The sequence below is a fragment of the Stegostoma tigrinum genome, chromosome 46 (assembly GCF_030684315.1).
Source record: "Stegostoma tigrinum isolate sSteTig4 chromosome 46, sSteTig4.hap1, whole genome shotgun sequence".
Lineage (NCBI taxonomy): Eukaryota > Metazoa > Chordata > Chondrichthyes > Orectolobiformes > Stegostomatidae > Stegostoma > Stegostoma tigrinum.
Window position 1 is genome coordinate 7,993,611 of NC_081399.1, and position 21,654 is coordinate 8,015,264.

The 21,654-nt window shown below is 43.4% G+C and overlaps 1 protein-coding gene across 2 annotated transcripts in view; it reads left to right on the forward strand.

Moving 5' to 3' along the window:
- LOC125449505 (SUMO-interacting motif-containing protein 1-like) overlaps positions 1-21,654 on the forward strand; it is a 139,596-nt gene that overhangs the window by 31,725 nt on the left and 86,217 nt on the right. For both annotated transcript variants that reach the window (XM_059642855.1, XM_059642854.1), the window contains exons 11-16: positions 4,580-4,621; positions 5,940-5,981; positions 7,048-7,089; positions 15,052-15,093; positions 16,412-16,453; positions 17,520-17,561. In XM_059642855.1, the coding sequence (XP_059498838.1) occupies positions 4,580-4,621; positions 5,940-5,981; positions 7,048-7,089; positions 15,052-15,093; positions 16,412-16,453; positions 17,520-17,561 (252 nt within the window). The remainder of the gene's footprint in view (positions 1-4,579; positions 4,622-5,939; positions 5,982-7,047; positions 7,090-15,051; positions 15,094-16,411; positions 16,454-17,519; positions 17,562-21,654) is intronic.

The following is a 21,654-nucleotide window of genomic DNA, read 5'->3' on the forward strand; positions in this document are numbered from 1 at the left end:
CTGGCGACTGAAAGTTTACAGTCTTCTTTAGCAAAATCTGTCAGCAGTGCCACAATGTTACGAAAGTTTGGCACAAACTTCCAGGAGAATCGGTTGAGTCCCAGCAATCGAAGCACCTCTATTTTTCGAGGATGGTCTTGGAAACTCCTCGATCTTTAACTATGTGCTTCCAGTTTTTGCTAAGTTCATGACCAGTTTTGCCTCCCATTGTCTTTCAAAGAGCTTTGCCAAATACACCATGTGATCTTTCCATGAACAGCTAAAGATCATGACATCATCTATACAGACAGCACGATGAGTCAATTCGGCCTTTTTTCACACTCCTCCAGCCTTGGAATTGAGTATGAGTCCAACTTAGTTACAGCATTGACGTTCCGACAATCCATGCAGAAGCATTGAGTTCCGTCAGGTTTGGGAAGCAAATTGATCGGCTAACTCCACTCACCTTTTTCACATGGCTCAATGATGTCTTCTTGGTGTATTGCTCCACTTCTGTAACTGTGCAGCTTTTAGAGGTTTAAGCCTGAGGGGGTCTTGTTTTATTAGAGCAGCACTCCCTGCCTCCACCTCGTGTGCAGGAGTATTTGTCCTCCCCGTTCTTTTCTGAAGTATGTCCTCATATTGCTGCAACAAGTCTATCAATTCAGTTTTCTGTTGCTGAGACAGATAGCTCACTGCTCTGTCTCATTCTCTATCTCATTCCTCATTATTTAACTTACTTTGAGGCACATAAAAATCCAGATCATCTGGATTTGATTCCTGACTGTGAGGGGCAATAATTAACACTTGTTTCTCTGGTTGCCTGTCTCTCTTATTTTAGGGTTTCAACATGACATAGCCAATAAAATGTTTTGCTATCAGGCATCTTTAGGGCATATTTCACCTGACTGAACTTCTCCTCAATCTGGTATGACCACGAAACCTTGCTTTGAGGGATTTCCTACCCCTGGTTATAGCGCCAATACTTTATCCCCGTGTGCAAATGTCTGAATTTTAGATTCAATATCTGCTTCTTGCTTTATTAAATGCTGTGCTACCTTCAGATGTTGCCTAGCTAATTCGCCTACTCTGTTTAATCTTTCTTTCACCTCAGATACATAGTGCAACTGTAAGATCTCTGACTTTGGACCTATCAACTTTTCCATAATTAATTTTAAAGGTCCTCTTATTTTCTGTTTGAATGTCGATTTAAATGATGTGAGTTCATTCATTTGTGCATGTCTGATCGCAGACAATATAAATGGAATACGTTTGTCGCAGTCATTTGGATAATCCTGGCAATAAACTGTCAGCATAGCTTTTAGGGTCTGATGACACCTTTCCAGTGCTCCCTGGTATTCAGGATAATGTGCACTCGATTTAAAGTGTTTGATTCCTCGGCTGTCTATAATCACCTGAGATAGTTTGGCAGTGAAATTGGATCATTGGTCTGACTGAATCTCCCTGTCTGTATGCTTCTGGCAACACAATCTGCTGCACTTCAGCCCAGTTTTCCTCTGCCGAGGTCTCCATTTTCACTTTTGGATTCTATCCTTAAGATCGTAACATTTGGGAATATGTTCTGATTTTTTTTCTCTGAGTTGGCATGATGATATAGATCTTTCATTGTCTCATCTTTTTGTTGTAACTGCAATAATCTTTGAGAACTGAATTCCTCTGCCTGGTCCTCTAATTGTTGAGGTTCTTCCTTGATGATCATGTCAAACAGGGTGTCAGCTAACTGTACATCAACCCCTTGATGTTTGATCTTTCTGTTTGGTTTTCCCCATTTACTTTAATCTATGACTTATCACCACACAGTCTGGAAAAATTCGAAGGTATTTTTCTTTTAACTCCTCAGTTCCTTTGTTTTTCTTTGGCTTCTTCACTACAAGGGACGGCATTCCCACTTTTAATGTCGCAAGGTCTTTTCCAAGAACAGACCGTATTCCGGAAATAAACACTCTTTTAATCACTCCCAGTTTCACTTCCCCAGTGATGTTTGGACTTTTGAACTTAATCTTTCACAGGGGAACACTACATCTGTATCCATCTGTTCCACAGATTACCGCTTTCTCGGGTAGTATTTCAAAAGGAGTGAAAATTCTTTCATCTCTTACTATTAAGCTCCCATATCTCTCAATACTGTAACTTATTTACCTTCTCCCTTCTGTTCTTACTGTGTAAACCTTACCTGCAGAAGTGAAGTTTTTGTAGAGATCAGGCACTGTCTCATTATCCAACCTGTGACTAGGCTGCATTCGCCTGCAGCTCTTCGACTCCTTTTGGGATTTCTTTCAGTACCTCAACTAATCCTACTTGTGTAGCATCTTTCGCCATGTTCTTTTTCCCAGAGCATTTCTTAAATCAGCAGCAGTGTGAGTTTGTGTCCCATGCTGTTACAGTGAAAACATCTGAGGCCTCTTGCCTTCTTTTCAACCTCTTGGGTTTCTTTTGTCACCTGTGGTAAACTTCTCCCAGTGTGATCTACTTTTGTTTTTTCATTGAAAGATCTCCCTTTTTTCCCCAATTTCTATCCCTCATGGAGTGAGATTGCTGTTGGAAACTAAATTCTGATTTATGCTCTGATGTATATTCATCCATCACCTGTGCGGCTCTTCTTACTTTGGTAACTTTCTGTTCCTCATCTCTGGAAGTGAGTTTTTAAAGTTGTCCAGCGGAATAATCTCTCAAAGATCCTCATTTGTCTCTTCTACCTTTAATGTTCTTACCCACTTATTAAAGTTGCTCTGTTTAGTTCTCGCAAGCTTGAAATATTCTGACCTGGTTCCTCCTTTATTTTTCTGAAACATTGTCTTGGTGCTTTTGGTACCAAAATAGGCACTCAAAATAGCCTGTTTAACCTGTTCATAATCTCTGGTCACCTCACCTGACAGCACTGCAAGCACTTCTCTAGCCCTGCCTACAGCTTGGTCTAAATTAACATTACCCACACAGTTTCTGGCCAAGTCATCTGCCAAGCCAGTTACGCTTCCTCTTCTAATTCCTCATGTCTAATTTTCAATTTTAATTTTCTCTGACTTCACTGCACTTGCCTGTTTCTCTGATGTACGTAGGTGCTTGAGCAACTCAATTACAATTTCAGCTTTCCACTTATCTCCAGTTATACCCAATTCTGACCTGTTTGCGAACTCCAACAGTATGTCATTGCCGTGGTTTTTGAGACTTTCTTGGCAAATTTGGGAAGCATCTTCAAATCTCAACCTCTTAAGCAATGTTAAGAGCCATTTCCCTCACTTTTAATTTATCCAACAACACAAAGCCAAAATAAACAGATTTTTCCACCGGCATTTCATTCAAAGATGTCGGGCATTATGTCAATCTCATGTCACATATAACTTTCTGTCTCTGATTCTGCAGTCAGGGCTGTTTTTCTCTGTAATTGCTTCAGTGAGGACTTTTAGCTAGAAATGCTGTGGCAAGTCCACATTTGACGTGAGAATTGTTGAAAGACCTGATGATGAGAGTTCAGGACTGGCATGTTCCAGAAAGGAGGAAGGAGGGGGATGACAAGGTATGAAAACCTTGGATAACAAGGGAGATTGTGAATTTAGTCAGAGAGAAAAGGGAATCATATGTGAGGATTAGAAAGGTAAAATTGAACATGGCCCATGAGGAATGTAAAGAAAGTAGGAAAGAACTCAAGTAGGAATTTAGGAATGCAGTGAGATGTCATGAGATATCCTTGGTGAGTCGGAGTAAAGAATATGAGACTGTATCTTCGACATACCTGAAAAGCAAGTAGATAACTAGAGATGCCGAGGAGGGTGAAGGCTCTGATGAAGGGTCTAGGCCCGAACTGTCAGCTTTTGTGCTCCTGCGATGCTGCTGGGCCTGCTGTGTTCATCCAGCCTCACATTTTATTATCTAGAGATGCCAAGGATATGGGCGAGATCGTAAATGAGTAATTTTCGTCAGTATTCACCAAGGAGAAGGATATGGGGGAATAGAGAGATTAGTATGGGGCATTCTAATTGACGAGGGCATTTTGAGGTGAAGAAAGAAGTGATGTGAGGCCTGTTGGAGAGCAATAAGATGGATAAGAGGAGAATTGTTTTTTCTGGAGTAGCAGAGGCTGATGGGACATCCGATAGAAGTTTATAAAATGATGAGTCATAGATCGGGTTGATGGTTAGAAAGTTCATCGCAGAGTTGAAGTGTCCAACACGAGCCGGCAAGCATTTAAGGTTTAAGTGGGAACGTTGACAGGATATGTAAGGTGCATGTTTATCTCGACAGAGAGTGTAGGTGCCGGGGCAATGATGGTGGAAGATACGAAAGTGGTGTTTGAGGGGGCTTTTAATTATTCAAATGAATAAGTGAGGGATGTAGGGATGTGGACCATTGTCAGACAGAAGGGATCAATTTAATTTGTCGTCATGTTCAGCATGAACAGACCTGTCCCTGTGCTGTACTGTTTTGTATGCAGCCGTGCAGTTTTTAGCTGTGACCAGCAGGCAAGGTGGTGTCTGATGGAGTCCTGAGTGCGATATCTTTAGCATTTTCTCAGTAAGTTACTTCTGTTGTATTTGGCATTAGTGATATTGCTAACATTGAGGTTTTCATGATTGCTTTCCAGGTTGGCTCAACGTCAGGAATTTCATTGAAGAATCCAGATCCGGTGAGGGTGAATCGGCTTTTACCATGATAGATTTTTCAGCCTCATGTTGCTGGTTTCTAAAAGTGATCATCCTTTGCAATGTTATTTGAGAGGGTTTATGTTGACCAAATGACAAGAGGGACTGCATACTGAAAGAGGGCAGACAGAGCCTGGGTTTGACATATCAACTGACAGTGACACCATCAATTTTGCAGCTCTCACTTAATCATATCTCTCAAAAGAGTAATGCTGCCAGTGCAGACTGCCTGAGTTTGCTGCCTTAGTCCTGACCCCCGATGCAGCAACACTCGCTCTGTACATTGGTCCTTGACCGTAGTGCACTCGCTCAGTGCTACCCCTCCCAGAGTCTGCAGCACTCCCTCCATACTGCCCCCTGATGGTGCAGGACTCATTCTGTATGACCCTTGATGGTGCTGTAGTTCCTGTGACCTGTACATTGACTCCTTCTGTACAGCCTCTTGATGGTGCAGCATTTCCCCTGTACACTGTCTCTGAAGGTGCCACATATGTTCTGTACAGTGTCTGTGGTGCAACACTCGCTCTGTACAGTTTTCCCTGACAGTGCAGCACTGTCTCTGTACTGTTCTGACAGTGCAGTGCACCCTCTGTACTGTCCCCTGGGTTAACAAACCAAGGCATCTAAACAACAAGCAGGACAGAAAACCGACCCTTTGCCTCAGGTGCATTGACAATGTAGCCATGCAGGGTGATGAAACATTTGGAACCAAACTGACCGGCTGAACAAGCGTGTCTGCAGCCTCAATTTCCCAGTGAATTAATTTCACTGTGGCACAGGAATGACGACTGAGTGGCTTCTTGGTTTGTGAGACTCATGTTTGTGTAACTGGCTCCCTTATCAATGTGAGCAAGGATAGTGGTAATTTATCATGTTAACAAGTAACCAAGTGGTTTTTAGCCGCGAACAACAGGTGCACTGGTATAGAACATAGAAAAGTACAGCACAGTACAGGCCCTTTGGCCCACAATGTTGTGCCGTGGAATATTCCTAATTCAAACATAAAATAAAATAACTTACATTCCCCTCAATTCACTGCTGTCAATGTGCATGTCCAGCAGTCGCGTAAATGTCACTAATGACTCTGCTTCCACGACTACCACTGGTAAACTATTCCATGCGCTCACAACTCTCTGAGTGAAGAACCTAAGACTTTGTCAGGGAACCATTCCAACACAGGTCCCCAACATCTCATGGTGTTCTGAATATGACCATTTTAGCATTTTGTTGTAATATTAGTTCTCGTGCTTTTGGCGTCGGTGACATTGTTAACATCCAAACATTTTTGTGATTTGTTTCCAGATTGGTTCAAAGTCAGGAATTTCCATGAAAATACCACATCAGGTGAGGGTGAATTAGATTTTTACTGAGACTGATTCGTCGCCGTCGCACAGTTCGTGCTTGAAGCTGATGATTAATCATAGCGTTATTTGGAAGACCTTTCTTTGAAGAAGTTGGACGTAACGTTGATCTGACGACAACAAGGACTGTACGCTGAGAAAGGACATACGGAACCATGATTTAACGTCTTTTGTGACTGGCTCGGTCACCATTTCAGCTTTCACTTAATTGTGTTTCTGATAACCATGTATTGCTGTCAGCACAGACTGTGTGGGTTTACTGTCTCAGTACTGACCCCCTGAGTGTGCAGTACTCCCTCTGTACTGCATCCTGATGGTGCAGGACTCATTATATCCGTTTCCCTGCTGGTGCAGTAGTCCCTCTGTACAGTGTTTTGATGGTGCAGCTCTCCCTCTGCACTGTGCCCTGTTAAATGCAGGACTCCATCGGTACCGCGCTTTCTGTCAGTGCAGCACCCCTTCTGCACTGCCACCATGGTACAGGGGTGCGAGCTGAGTGACTTTCTGCGACGGAACATTCATGATTGTGTAACTCGCGTTATTATGGATATTGACAATAATCATGGTAATTTCCCATGTAAACAAGTAACTGTGCAGTTACCAGCTGTGATGAGCAGGCTATGTGGTAACACCACGTTCATTATAATGGGAATGTGATAATGGGAATTTGCCTTGTAAAACGGTAACTCTACAGATACAGGCTGTGAATAGCAGGCAGTATAGTACCCTCAGTGAATCCCCAAAAACTGCATCCGTATCCTTTTGTTAATGCAGTAATTTCAGTGTGGCACCGGGATGTGGCCTGAATGGCTTCTTGAGTTGTTAGATTCATGAGTGTAATTAGCTCGGTGATGAATGTGAACAAGGATAGTGGTAATTTCTCGTGTTAACAAGTAACCATGTGGTTTTTAGCCGTGAACAACAGTTACAATGGTATCTCATGGTGTTCTGAATACGACAATTTTAGCATTTTCTCGTAAAATTAATTCTAGTGCATTTGGCAACGGTGACATTGTTAACATCCAAACGTTTTTGTGATTTGTTTCCAGACTAGCCCAAAGTCAGGAATTTCATTGAAAACGCCAGGTCAGGTGAGGGTGAATTACAAATGTGACCAGTAATCACGGTAATTTCCCATGTTAACAGGTAATTATGCAGTTTCTAGCTGTGACCAGCAGGCTACATGGGAACCTCACAATCTTGTCCCTCATTGAGCTGCTTTCTGAAAGTTTCCATTGACTGTAATGATTCATGATCGTGTATCGAGCATAATGATGAATGTGAATTGTGCTAATGGGAATTTCCCATGTTTGCTCAGTAAATTAGTTTCAGTGTATATGAAAAAGGTGACATTATGAACATCCAAGCGCTTTCTTTCCTGGCCGGATCGAGGGTTGGATTTGACAGTGAGAGTGTGGATCAAATATGTTTAGCTGACACAGTACGGTCCCTTTCGTACAGCTGCTTTCTGAAAGTGCTTAGAGACAGAAGAACTGCAGATGCTGGAATCAACCAGTTCATACCTACTACCAGTGTCCACCTTTCACCACCATTCTCCTACTTCTCCCCTCCAACCGGCTTATCTGCAGCTCTCCCCACCCACACATCCAGTCCTGAAGAAGGGTATACCTGAAAAGTTGGTAACTCCTTTAGTCCAGATGTTGCCTGGCTTGCTGTGTTCTTCCAGCCTGCTGTTTTCCTTCTGAAAATGCTAATTCATCATAATGTTATTTGAAGGATCTTGCTCCGCAAAACAGGCGATTGTGTTTCGTGACATGATAACAGTGACTGTACACTAACGGAGCACAGGCGACCCTGAGTTTAACATCTTATCCGACAGTGACACCATCAACATTTATATTCCGTCTCAGAAAACAGTGCAATGCTGGCACTACAGACTGGGAGTGTGCTGTCTCAGTCCTGACACCAGTTAATCTGTCGTCCCTCTTTGAAGGTGCGGCGCTTCCTCTGGCTGGCCCTGCTTGACGGTGTGGCGCTCCCTCTGGCCAGCCCTCCTTGACGGTGTGGCGCTCCCTCTGCCCGGCCCTCCTTGACGGTGTGGCGCTCCCTCTGGCTGGCCCTCCTTGACGGTGCGGCGCTCCCTCTGTCCAGCCCTCCTTTACTGTGCGGCACTCCCTCTGGCCAGGCAATGTGCTACAGGGATAAGGGCTGAATGCCTTCTTGGTTTGTTGGATTCATAATTGTGCAAGCAGCTCCATTATGAATGTGAACAGTAATAATGGTAATTACCCACTTTAACGGGGATGTACTCCGTGACCAGTCAGAGAACGGAGAGCCGGGAACCGGTGTGGGCTACATATTCCATTGCAGTGCAAAATTCGGATGTGATCTTACTGGGGAAGGAAGAGGAAAGGAAGAACAATAATGAAAGATGATACTTTAGTCAGGGGAGCAGACTGGCACTTCTGCAGCGAAGAAATGACTTCAGGATGGTGTATTACCTCACTGGTGCCAGAGCCTGGGATGTTACTTTAGAGCTGCCGGACATTCTGAAAGGGAAGGGTAATGAGTTACAGGTCATGGTACATGTTGATACTAATGATATTGGCAAATTGAGGAATGAGGTCTCGGACCAAGAATCCAGGGAATTAAACAGTTGGTTAAAAAGCAAGACCTCAAAGGTTGTAATTTCGGGATTGCTGCTGGTGCCATTTCTAAGGAAAAAAAGGCAGGTAAATGTGTGGCTAAGGAGCTGGTGCAGGGTGTAGGTTTTTGGATCACTGGGACCCCTTCTGGGACATGAGTGACCTGTAGAGAAGGGTTGGGGTGTGTTGCACTTAAACTGGAGGGGAACCTGTATCCTTGACAGGGCTACTCTTTAAACTAGAGTGGCAGAGGGTAGGAACCATCAGCAGTTCCACAGTGCAGCGATTGAGGGGTTGTTGGAAGTCAGGACCAGTAAGGCTTAAAGGAAGGATAGGGAGGGACAGGTTAATGAACACAATGGGGCCGAAAGGCTCAAGTGTGTTAATTTGAAGGCAAGAGCATTATGGTGTTACGGAGGGGAAATGGCTGAACCCCTGTGATAGTTAAACCAAAACACCAGCCCTCATCTGTCCTGATGGGTGTAGGGGTTCCCCTCTCATGTTTACCTCTGAAACACCCAGAGAAGCTCACCTTTTCCATCATAATCTGTTTAAAGAGTGTTTAAAAGAAAGAAAATCCCTGGTCTCCTCCCTACATGTGACAAGTAACAATTTATTTATTTCATCGAAAGAATGAACAAATTAACAGTTCCTAACAATCTGGAAAATTCTGCTTTCTCCAGCTTTTCTTCTGTCGTCCTCACATCAGAAATGTCTTTCTGCCGCTGATTCTGCTGTCGGGGATGTTTTTCTCTGTACATGCTTCTGTGAGAACTTTTACCTAGAAATGCCGTGGTGCCATTTTAATCAGTTGATGCTTTCTCTGAGAGCGAAATAATGTGTTTGTCTCATGGTAGTTGGCTGTCCCCCAATCTTCAAAAAAAACCTGACTTCAATATCCCATATGACACATCAAATTCTTAGATTAGGTTCCAGATTATCAACACCATCGGAGTTAAATTTGATACGTTGTTTGCAGCTAAGGTCTTGTATTAAAATAATTAGCTACATTTGAAAGACTTGTTGTTTTGATAAAAATAGTGCTTGGCTGTTTGATAGAAAATGTTTGCATTCAGGCACACTCTGTGTGCACCTGCCGTTCAGCCTGCCGATCAGATATTCATTTTAACTCTAAGCACTGGAAAAGACACACTTTAAAGGGACGGATGATGCATTGCTGTTCCTCACTTTTATTTTAACAATTTTACACAAAACAACTTCGCAGCCCGTCCCCCTGAAGGGAAAAAAAGAACCAGTATTATGAAAAGATGGGTTCATTTTTTTTCCTTGTCTAAATCTGAACACCATTATCGCTGAATACAGAGGTCAGTAATCTAAAGTTAGACATTTTGTCCTAGTTGTGCGTATCTGTACCATTAGCCCATACCGATTCTGTGTTACACATGCATTTTCTTTATACCCACGAAAATGGATATCCAGTGACATTTTTACAACCTGTATCATGTACAGTTTGTGAATTAAAAGCTTGTAACATATGACTTCAACAAAATAGTCTCATAGTTTTGTTCCTAAATCTTTCCAAAATGGTGAGGGGGTTGTGGTATGTATACACAGCCGTCTTTGCAAGATTATCTATGACATAAAGATTAAAATGTTGAATGGCTTGAACCAAACTCAATAGTTTGTTTTCCATGGTGGAGTATTTTCCCTGATGAATATTGAGTTTCATTGAAAAATAACCAATGACGTTTCAATTCCACCATTATCCTCCTGCATTGACGCAACCCCAATCCGTATATCATTGGCGCTGGTAGCAACTCTAAAGGGTTTCAAGAAATTTGGTGTGGCTAAAACTGGTGCGGTGGTTAACACGGCCTTTAAATTCTCAGATGCCTCCAGGTATTGTTCTGGCGACTGAAAGTTTACAGTCTTCTTTAGCAAAATCTGTCAGCAGTGCCACAATGTTACGAAAGTTTGGCACAAACTTCCAGGAGAATCGGTTGAGTCCCAGCAATCGAAGCACCTCTATTTTTCGAGGATGGTCTTGGAAACTCCTCGATCTTTAACTATGTGCTTCCAGTTTTTGCTAAGTTCATGACCAGTTTTGCCTCCCATTGTCTTTCAAAGAGCTTTGCCAAATACACCATGTGATCTTTCCATGAACAGCTAAAGATCATGACATCATCTATACAGACAGCACGATGAGTCAATTCGGCCTTTTTTCACACTCCTCCAGCCTTGGAATTGAGTATGAGTCCAACTTAGTTACAGCATTGACGTTCCGACAATCCATGCAGAAGCATTGAGTTCCGTCAGGTTTGGGAAGCAAATTGATCGGCTAACTCCACTCACCTTTTTCACATGGCTCAATGATGTCTTCTTGGTGTATTGCTCCACTTCTGTAACTGTGCAGCTTTTAGAGGTTTAAGCCTGAGGGGGTCTTGTTTTATTAGAGCAGCACTCCCTGCCTCCACCTCGTGTGCAGGAGTATTTGTCCTCCCCGTTCTTTTCTGAAGTATGTCCTCATATTGCTGCAACAAGTCTATCAATTCAGTTTTCTGTTGCTGAGACAGATAGCTCACTGCTCTGTCTCATTCTCTATCTCATTCCTCATTATTTAACTTACTTTGAGGCACATAAAAATCCAGATCATCTGGATTTGATTCCTGACTGTGAGGGGCAATAATTAACACTTGTTTCTCTGGTTGCCTGTCTCTCTTATTTTAGGGTTTCAACATGACATAGCCAATAAAATGTTTTGCTATCAGGCATCTTTAGGGCATATTTCACCTGACTGAACTTCTCCTCAATCTGGTATGACCACGAAACCTTGCTTTGAGGGATTTCCTACCCCTGGTTATAGCGCCAATACTTTATCCCCGTGTGCAAATGTCTGAATTTTAGATTCAATATCTGCTTCTTGCTTTATTAAATGCTGTGCTACCTTCAGATGTTGCCTAGCTAATTCGCCTACTCTGTTTAATCTTTCTTTCACCTCAGATACATAGTGCAACTGTAAGATCTCTGACTTTGGACCTATCAACTTTTCCATAATTAATTTTAAAGGTCCTCTTATTTTCTGTTTGAATGTCGATTTAAATGATGTGAGTTCATTCATTTGTGCATGTCTGATCGCAGACAATATAAATGGAATACGTTTGTCGCAGTCATTTGGATAATCCTGGCAATAAACTGTCAGCATAGCTTTTAGGGTCTGATGACACCTTTCCAGTGCTCCCTGGTATTCAGGATAATGTGCACTCGATTTAAAGTGTTTGATTCCTCGGCTGTCTATAATCACCTGAGATAGTTTGGCAGTGAAATTGGATCATTGGTCTGACTGAATCTCCCTGTCTGTATGCTTCTGGCAACACAATCTGCTGCACTTCAGCCCAGTTTTCCTCTGCCGAGGTCTCCATTTTCACTTTTGGATTCTATCCTTAAGATCGTAACATTTGGGAATATGTTCTGATTTTTTTTCTCTGAGTTGGCATGATGATATAGATCTTTCATTGTCTCATCTTTTTGTTGTAACTGCAATAATCTTTGAGAACTGAATTCCTCTGCCTGGTCCTCTAATTGTTGAGGTTCTTCCTTGATGATCATGTCAAACAGGGTGTCAGCTAACTGTACATCAACCCCTTGATGTTTGATCTTTCTGTTTGGTTTTCCCCATTTACTTTAATCTATGACTTATCACCACACAGTCTGGAAAAATTCGAAGGTATTTTTCTTTTAACTCCTCAGTTCCTTTGTTTTTCTTTGGCTTCTTCACTACAAGGGACGGCATTCCCACTTTTAATGTCGCAAGGTCTTTTCCAAGAACAGACCGTATTCCGGAAATAAACACTCTTTTAATCACTCCCAGTTTCACTTCCCCAGTGATGTTTGGACTTTTGAACTTAATCTTTCACAGGGGAACACTACATCTGTATCCATCTGTTCCACAGATTACCGCTTTCTCGGGTAGTATTTCAAAAGGAGTGAAAATTCTTTCATCTCTTACTATTAAGCTCCCATATCTCTCAATACTGTAACTTATTTACCTTCTCCCTTCTGTTCTTACTGTGTAAACCTTACCTGCAGAAGTGAAGTTTTTGTAGAGATCAGGCACTGTCTCATTATCCAACCTGTGACTAGGCTGCATTCGCCTGCAGCTCTTCGACTCCTTTTGGGATTTCTTTCAGTACCTCAACTAATCCTACTTGTGTAGCATCTTTCGCCATGTTCTTTTTCCCAGAGCATTTCTTAAATCAGCAGCAGTGTGAGTTTGTGTCCCATGCTGTTACAGTGAAAACATCTGAGGCCTCTTGCCTTCTTTTCAACCTCTTGGGTTTCTTTTGTCACCTGTGGTAAACTTCTCCCAGTGTGATCTACTTTTGTTTTTTCATTGAAAGATCTCCCTTTTTTCCCCAATTTCTATCCCTCATGGAGTGAGATTGCTGTTGGAAACTAAATTCTGATTTATGCTCTGATGTATATTCATCCATCACCTGTGCGGCTCTTCTTACTTTGGTAACTTTCTGTTCCTCATCTCTGGAAGTGAGTTTTTAAAGTTGTCCAGCGGAATAATCTCTCAAAGATCCTCATTTGTCTCTTCTACCTTTAATGTTCTTACCCACTTATTAAAGTTGCTCTGTTTAGTTCTCGCAAGCTTGAAATATTCTGACCTGGTTCCTCCTTTATTTTTCTGAAACATTGTCTTGGTGCTTTTGGTACCAAAATAGGCACTCAAAATAGCCTGTTTAACCTGTTCATAATCTCTGGTCACCTCACCTGACAGCACTGCAAGCACTTCTCTAGCCCTGCCTACAGCTTGGTCTAAATTAACATTACCCACACAGTTTCTGGCCAAGTCATCTGCCAAGCCAGTTACGCTTCCTCTTCTAATTCCTCATGTCTAATTTTCAATTTTAATTTTCTCTGACTTCACTGCACTTGCCTGTTTCTCTGATGTACGTAGGTGCTTGAGCAACTCAATTACAATTTCAGCTTTCCACTTATCTCCAGTTATACCCAATTCTGACCTGTTTGCGAACTCCAACAGTATGTCATTGCCGTGGTTTTTGAGACTTTCTTGGCAAATTTGGGAAGCATCTTCAAATCTCAACCTCTTAAGCAATGTTAAGAGCCATTTCCCTCACTTTTAATTTATCCAACAACACAAAGCCAAAATAAACAGATTTTTCCACCGGCATTTCATTCAAAGATGTCGGGCATTATGTCAATCTCATGTCACATATAACTTTCTGTCTCTGATTCTGCAGTCAGGGCTGTTTTTCTCTGTAATTGCTTCAGTGAGGACTTTTAGCTAGAAATGCTGTGGCAAGTCCACATTTGACGTGAGAATTGTTGAAAGACCTGATGATGAGAGTTCAGGACTGGCATGTTCCAGAAAGGAGGAAGGAGGGGGATGACAAGGTATGAAAACCTTGGATAACAAGGGAGATTGTGAATTTAGTCAGAGAGAAAAGGGAATCATATGTGAGGATTAGAAAGGTAAAATTGAACATGGCCCATGAGGAATGTAAAGAAAGTAGGAAAGAACTCAAGTAGGAATTTAGGAATGCAGTGAGATGTCATGAGATATCCTTGGTGAGTCGGGTTAAAGAATATGAGACTGTATCTTCGACATACCTGAAAAGCAAGTAGATAACTAGAGATGCCGAGGAGGGTGAAGGCTCTGATGAAGGGTCTAGGCCCGAACTGTCAGCTTTTGTGCTCCTGCGATGCTGCTGGGCCTGCTGTGTTCATCCAGCCTCACATTTTATTATCTAGAGATGCCAAGGATATGGGCGAGATCGTAAATGAGTAATTTTCGTCAGTATTCACCAAGGAGAAGGATATGGGGGAATAGAGAGATTAGTATGGGGCATTCTAATTGACGAGGGCATTTTGAGGTGAAGAAAGAAGTGATGTGAGGCCTGTTGGAGAGCAATAAGATGGATAAGAGGAGAATTGTTTTTTCTGGAGTAGCAGAGGCTGATGGGACATCCGATAGAAGTTTATAAAATGATGAGTCATAGATCGGGTTGATGGTTAGAAAGTTCATCGCAGAGTTGAAGTGTCCAACACGAGCCGGCAAGCATTTAAGGTTTAAGTGGGAACGTTGACAGGATATGTAAGGTGCATGTTTATCTCGACAGAGAGTGTAGGTGCCGGGGCAATGATGGTGGAAGATACGAAAGTGGTGTTTGAGGGGGCTTTTAATTATTCAAATGAATAAGTGAGGGATGTAGGGATGTGGACCATTGTCAGACAGAAGGGATCAATTTAATTTGTCGTCATGTTCAGCATGAACAGACCTGTCCCTGTGCTGTACTGTTTTGTATGCAGCCGTGCAGTTTTTAGCTGTGACCAGCAGGCAAGGTGGTGTCTGATGGAGTCCTGAGTGCGATATCTTTAGCATTTTCTCAGTAAGTTACTTCTGTTGTATTTGGCATTAGTGATATTGCTAACATTGAGGTTTTCATGATTGCTTTCCAGGTTGGCTCAACGTCAGGAATTTCATTGAAGAATCCAGATCCGGTGAGGGTGAATTGGCTTTTACCATGATAGATTTTTCAGCCTCATGTTGCTGGTTTCTAAAAGTGATCATCCTTTGCAATGTTATTTGAGAGGGTTTATGTTGACCAAATGACAAGAGGGACTGCATACTGAAAGAGGGCAGACAGAGCCTGGGTTTGACATATCAACTGACAGTGACACCATCAATTTTGCAGCTGTCACTTAATCATATCTCTCAAAAGAGTAATGCTGCCAGTACAGACTGCCTGAGTTTGCTGCCTTAGTCCTGACCCCCGATGCAGCAACACTCGCTCTGTACATTGGTCCTTGACCGTAGTGCACTCGCTCAGTGCTACCCCTCCCAGAGTCTGCAGCACTCCCTCCATACTGCCCCCTGATGGTGCAGGACTCATTCTGTATGACCCTTGATGGTGCTGTAGTTCCTGTGACCTGTACATTGACTCCTTCTGTACAGCCTCTTGATGGTGCAGCATTTCCCCTGTACACTGTCTCTGAAGGTGCCACATATGTTCTGTACAGTGTCTGTGGTGCAACACTCGCTCTGTACAGTTTTCCCTGACAGTGCAGCACTGTCTCTGTACTGTTCTGACAGTGCAGTGCACCCTCTGTACTGTCCCCTGGGTTAACAAACCAAGGCATCTAAACAACAAGCAGGACAGAAAACCGACCCTTTGCCTCAGGTGCATTGACAATGTAGCCATGCAGGGTGATGAAACATTTGGAACCAAACTGACCGGCTGAACAAGCGTGTCTGCAGCCTCAATTTCCCAGTGAATTAATTTCACTGTGGCACAGGAATGACGACTGAGTGGCTTCTTGGTTTGTGAGACTCATGTTTGTGTAACTGGCTCCCTTATCAATGTGAGCAAGGATAGTGGTAATTTATCATGTTAACAAGTAACCAAGTGGTTTTTAGCCGCGAACAACAGGTGCACTGGTATAGAACATAGAAAAGTACAGCACAGTACAGGCCCTTTGGCCCACAATGTTGTGCCGTGGAATATTCCTAATTCAAACATAAAATAAAATAACTTACATTCCCCTCAATTCACTGCTGTCAATGTGCATGTCCAGCAGTCGCGTAAATGTCACTAATGACTCTGCTTCCACGACTACCACTGGTAAACTATTCCATGCGCTCACAACTCTCTGAGTGAAGAACCTAAGACTTTGTCAGGGAACCATTCCAACACAGGTCCCCAACATCTCATGGTGTTCTGAATATGACCATTTTAGCATTTTGTTGTAATATTAGTTCTCGTGCTTTTGGCGTCGGTGACATTGTTAACATCCAAACATTTTTGTGATTTGTTTCCAGATTGGTTCAAAGTCAGGAATTTCCATGAAAATACCACATCAGGTGAGGGTGAATTAGATTTTTACTGAGACTGATTCGTCGCCGTCGCACAGTTCGTGCTTGAAGCTGATGATTAATCATAGCGTTATTTGGAAGACCTTTCTTTGAAGAAGTTGGACGTAACGTTGATCTGACGACAACAAGGACTGTACGCTGAGAAAGGACATACGGAACCATGATTTAACGTCTTTTGTGACTGGCTCGGTCACCATTTCAGCTTTCACTTAATTGTGTTTCTGATAACCATGTATTGCTGTCAGTACAGACTGTGTGGGTTTACTGTCTCAGTACTGACCCCCTGAGTGTGCAGTACTCCCTCTGTACTGCATCCTGATGGTGCAGGACTCATTATATCCGTTTCCCTGCTGGTGCAGTAGTCCCTCTGTACAGTGTTTTGATGGTGCAGCTCTCCCTCTGCACTGTGCCCTGTTAAATGCAGGACTCCATCGGTACCGCGCTTTCTGTCAGTGCAGCACCCCTTCTGCACTGCCACCATGGTACAGGGGTGCGAGCTGAGTGACTTCCTGCGACGGAACATTCATGATTGTGTAACTCGCGTTATTATGGATATGGACAATAATCATGGTAATTTCCCATGTAAACAAGTAACTGTGCAGTTACCAGCTGTGATGAGCAGGCTATGTGGTAACATCACGTTCATTATAATGGGAATGTGATAATGGGAATTTGCCTTGTAAAACGGTAACTCTACAGATACAGGCTGTGAATAGCAGGCAGTATAGTACCCTCAGTGAATCCCCAAAAACTGCATCCGTATCCTTTTGTTAATGCAGTAATTTCAGTGTGGCACCGGGATGTGGCCTGAATGGCTTCTTGAGTTGTTAGATTCATGAGTGTAATTAGCTCGGTGATGAATGTGAGCAAGGATAGTGGTAATTTCTCATGTTAACAAGTAACCATGTGGTTTTTAGCCGTGAACAACAGTTACAATGGTATCTCATGGTGTTCTGAATACGACAATTTTAGCATTTTCTCGTAAAATTAATTCTAGTGCATTTGGCAACGGTGACATTGTTAACATCCAAATGTTTTTGTGATTTGTTTCCAGACTAGCCCAAAGTCAGGAATTTCATTGAAAACGCCAGGTCAGGTGAGGGTGAATTACAAATGTGACCAGTAATCACGGTAATTTCCCATGTTAACAGGTAATTATGCAGTTTCTAGCTGTGACCAGCAGGCTACATGGGAACCTCACAATCTTGTCCCTCATTGAGCTGCTTTCTGAAAGTTTCCATTGACTGTAATGATTCATGATCGTGTATCGAGCATAATGATGAATGTGAATTGTGCTAATGGGAATTTCCCATGTTTGCTCAGTAAATTAGTTTCAGTGTACATGAAAAAGGTGACATTATGAACATCCAAGTGCTTTCTTTCCTGGCCGGATCGAGGGTTGGATTTGACAGTGAGAGTGTGGATCAAATATGTTTAGCTGACACAGTACGGTCCCTTTCGTACAGCTGCTTTCTGAAAGTGCTTAGAGACAGAAGAACTGCAGATGCTGGAATCAACCAGTTCATACCTACTACCAGTGTCCACCTTTCACCACCATTCTCCTACTTCTCCCCTCCACCCGGCTTATCTGCAGCTCTCCCCACCCACACATCCAGTCCTGAAGAAGGGTATACCTGAAAAGTTGGGAACTCCTTGAGTCCAGATGTTGCCTGGCTTGCTGTGTTCTTCCAGCCTTCTGTTTACCTTCTGAAAATGCTAATTCATCATAATGTTATTTGAAGGATCTTGCTCCGCAAAACAGGCGATTGTTTTTCCTGACATGATAACAGTGACTGTACACTAACGGAGCACAGGCGACCCTGAGTTTAACATCTTATCCGACAGTGACACCATCAACATTTATATTCCGTCTCAGAAAACAGTGCAATGCTGGCACTACAGACTGGGAGTGTGCTGTCTCAGTCCTGACACCAGTTAATCTGTCGTCCCTCTTTGACGGTGCGGCGCTCCCTCTGGCCGGCCCCCCTTGACGGTGCGGCGCTCCCTCTGTCCGGCCCTCCTTGATGGTGTGGCGCTCCCTCTGGCTGGCCCTGCTTGACGGTGCGGCGCTCCCTCTGGCCAGTCCTCCTTGACGGTGTGGCGCTCCCTCTGGCCGGCCCTCCTTGACGGTGCGGCGCTCCCTCTGTCCAGCTCTCCTTGACGGTGCGGCGCTCCCTCTGGCCAGCCCTCCTTGATGGTGTGGCGCTCCCTCTGGCTGGCCCTGCTTGACGGTGCGGCGCTCCCTCTGGCCAGCCCTCCTTGACGGTGTGGCGCTCCCTCTGGCCGGCCCTCCTTGACGGTGCGGCGCTCCCTCTGTCCAGCTCTCCTTGACGGTGCGGCGCTCCCTCTGTCCAGCCCTCCTTGACGGTGCGGCGCTCCCTCTGTCCAGCTCTCCTTGACGGTGCGGCGCTCCCTCTGTCCAGCCCTCCTTGATGGTGTGGCGCTCCCTCGGGCTGGCCCTCCTTGACGGTGCGGCGCTCCCTCTGTCCAGCCCTCCTTGACGGTGTGGCGCTCCCTCTGTCCAGCCCTCCATGACTGTGCGGCACTCCCTCTGGCCAGGCAATGTGCTACAGGGATAAGGGCTGAATGCCTTCTTGGTTTGTTAGATTCATGATTGTGCAAGCAGCTCCATTATGAATGTGAACAGTAATAATGGTAATTACCCACTTTAACGGGGATGTACTCCGTGACCAGTCAGAGAACGGAGAGCCGGGAACCGGTGTGGCCTACATATTCCATTGTAGTGCAAAATTCGGATGTGATCTTACTGGGGAAGGAAGAGGAAAGGAAGAACAATAATGAAAGATGATACTTTAGTCAGGGGAGCAGACTGGCGCTTCTGCAGCGAAGAAATGACTTCAGGATGGTGTATTACCTCACTGGTGCCAGAGTCTGGGATGTTACTTTAGAGCTGCCGGACATTCTGAAAGTGAAGGGTAATGAGTTACAGGTCATGGTACATGTTGATACTGATGATCTTGGCAAATTGAGGAATGAGGTCTCGGACCAAGAATCCAGGGAATTAAACAGTTGGTTAAAAAGCAAGACCTCAAAGGTTGTAATTTCAGGATTGCTGCTGGTGCCATTTCTAAGGAAAAAAAGGCAGTTAAATGTGTGGCTAAGGAGCTGGTGCAGGGTGTAGGTTTTTGGATCACTGGGACCCCTTCTGGGACAGGAGTGACCTGTAGAGAAGGGTTGGGGTGTGTTGCACTTAAACTGGAGGGGAACCTGTATCCTTGACAGGGCTACTCTTTAAACTAGAGTGGCAGAGGGTAGGAACCATCAGCAGTTCCACAGTGCAGCGATTGAGGGGTTGTTGGAAGTCAGGACCAGTAAGGCTTAAAGGAAGGATAGGGAGGGACAGGTTAATGAACACAATGGGGCCGAAAGGCTCAAGTGTGTTAATTTGAAGGCAAGAGCATTATGGTGTTACGGAGGGGAAATGGCCGAACCCCTGTGATAGTTAAACCAAAACACCAGCCCTCATCTGTCCTGATGGGTGTAGGGGTTCCCCTCTAATGTTTACCTCTGAAACACCCAGAGAAGCTCACCTTTTCCATCATAATCTGTTTAAAGAGTGTTTAAAAGAAAGAAAATCCCTGGTCTCCACCTTACATGTGACAAGTAACAATTTATTTATTTCATCGAAAGAATGAACAAATTAACAGTTCCTAACAATCTGAAAAATTCTGCTTTCTCCAGCTTTTCTTCTGTCGTTCTCACATCAGAAATGTCTTTCTGCCGCTGATTCTGCTGTCGGGGATGTTTTTCTCTGTACTTGCTTCTGTGAGAACTTTTACCTAGAAATGCTGTGGTGCCATTTTAATCAGTTGATGCTTTCTCTGAGAGCGAAATAATGTGTTTGTCTCATGGTAGTTGGCTGTCCCCCAATCTTCAAAAAAAACCTGACTTCAATATCCCATATGACACATCAAATTCTTAGATTAGGTTCCAGATTATCAACACCATCGGAGTTAAATTTGATACGTTGTTTGCAGCTAAGGTCTTGTAATAAAATAATTAGCTACATTTGAAAGACTTGTTGTTTTGATAAAAATAGTGCTTGGCTGTTTGATAGAAAATGTTTGCATTCAGGCACACTCTGTGTGCACCTGCCGTTCAGCCTGCCGATCAGATATTCATTTTAACTCTAAGCACTGGAAAAGACACACTTTAAAGGGACGGATGATGCATTGCTGTTCCTCACTTTTATTTTAACAATTTTACACAAAACAACTTCGCAGCCTGTCCCCCTGAAGGGAAAAAAAGAACCAGTATTATGAAAAGATGGGTTCATTTTTTTTCCTTGTCTAAATCTGAACACCATTATCGCTGAATACAGAGGTCAGTAATCTAAAGTTAGACATTTTGTCCTAGTTGTGCGTATCTGTACCATTAGCCCATACCGATTCTGTGTTACACATGCATTTTCTTTATACCCACGAAAATGGATATCCAGTGACATTTTTACAACCTGTATCATGTACAGTTTGTGAATTAAAAGCTTGTAACATATGACTTCAACAAAATAGTCTCATAGTTTTGTTCCTAAATCTTTCCAAAATGGTGAGGGGGTTGTGGTATGTATACACAGCCGTCTTTGCAAGATTATCTATGACATAAAGATTAAAATGTTGAATGGCTTGAACCAAACTCAATAGTTTGTTTTCCATGGTGTAGTATTTTCCCTGATGAATATTGAGTTTCATTGAAAAATAACCAATGACGTTTCAATTCGACCATTATCCTCCTGCATTGACGCAACCCCAATCCGTATATCATTGGCGCTGGTAGCAACTTTAAAGGGTTTCAAGAAATTTGGTGTGGCTATAACTGGTGCGGTGGTTAACACGGCCTTTAAATTCTCAGATGCCTCCAGGTATTGTTCTGGCGACTGAAAGTTTACAGTCTTCTTTAGCAAAATCTGTCAGCAGTGCCACAATGTTACGAAAGTTTGGCACAAACTTCCAGGAGAATCGGTTGAGTCCCAGCAATCGAAGCACCTCTATTTTTCGAGGATGGTCTTGGAAACTCCTCGATCTTTAACTATGTGCTTCCAGTTTTTGCTAAGTTCATGACCAGTTTTGCCTCCCATTGTCTTTCAAAGAGCTTTGCCAAATACACCATGTGATCTTTCCATGAACAGCTAAAGATCATGACATCATCTATACAGACAGCACGATGAGTCA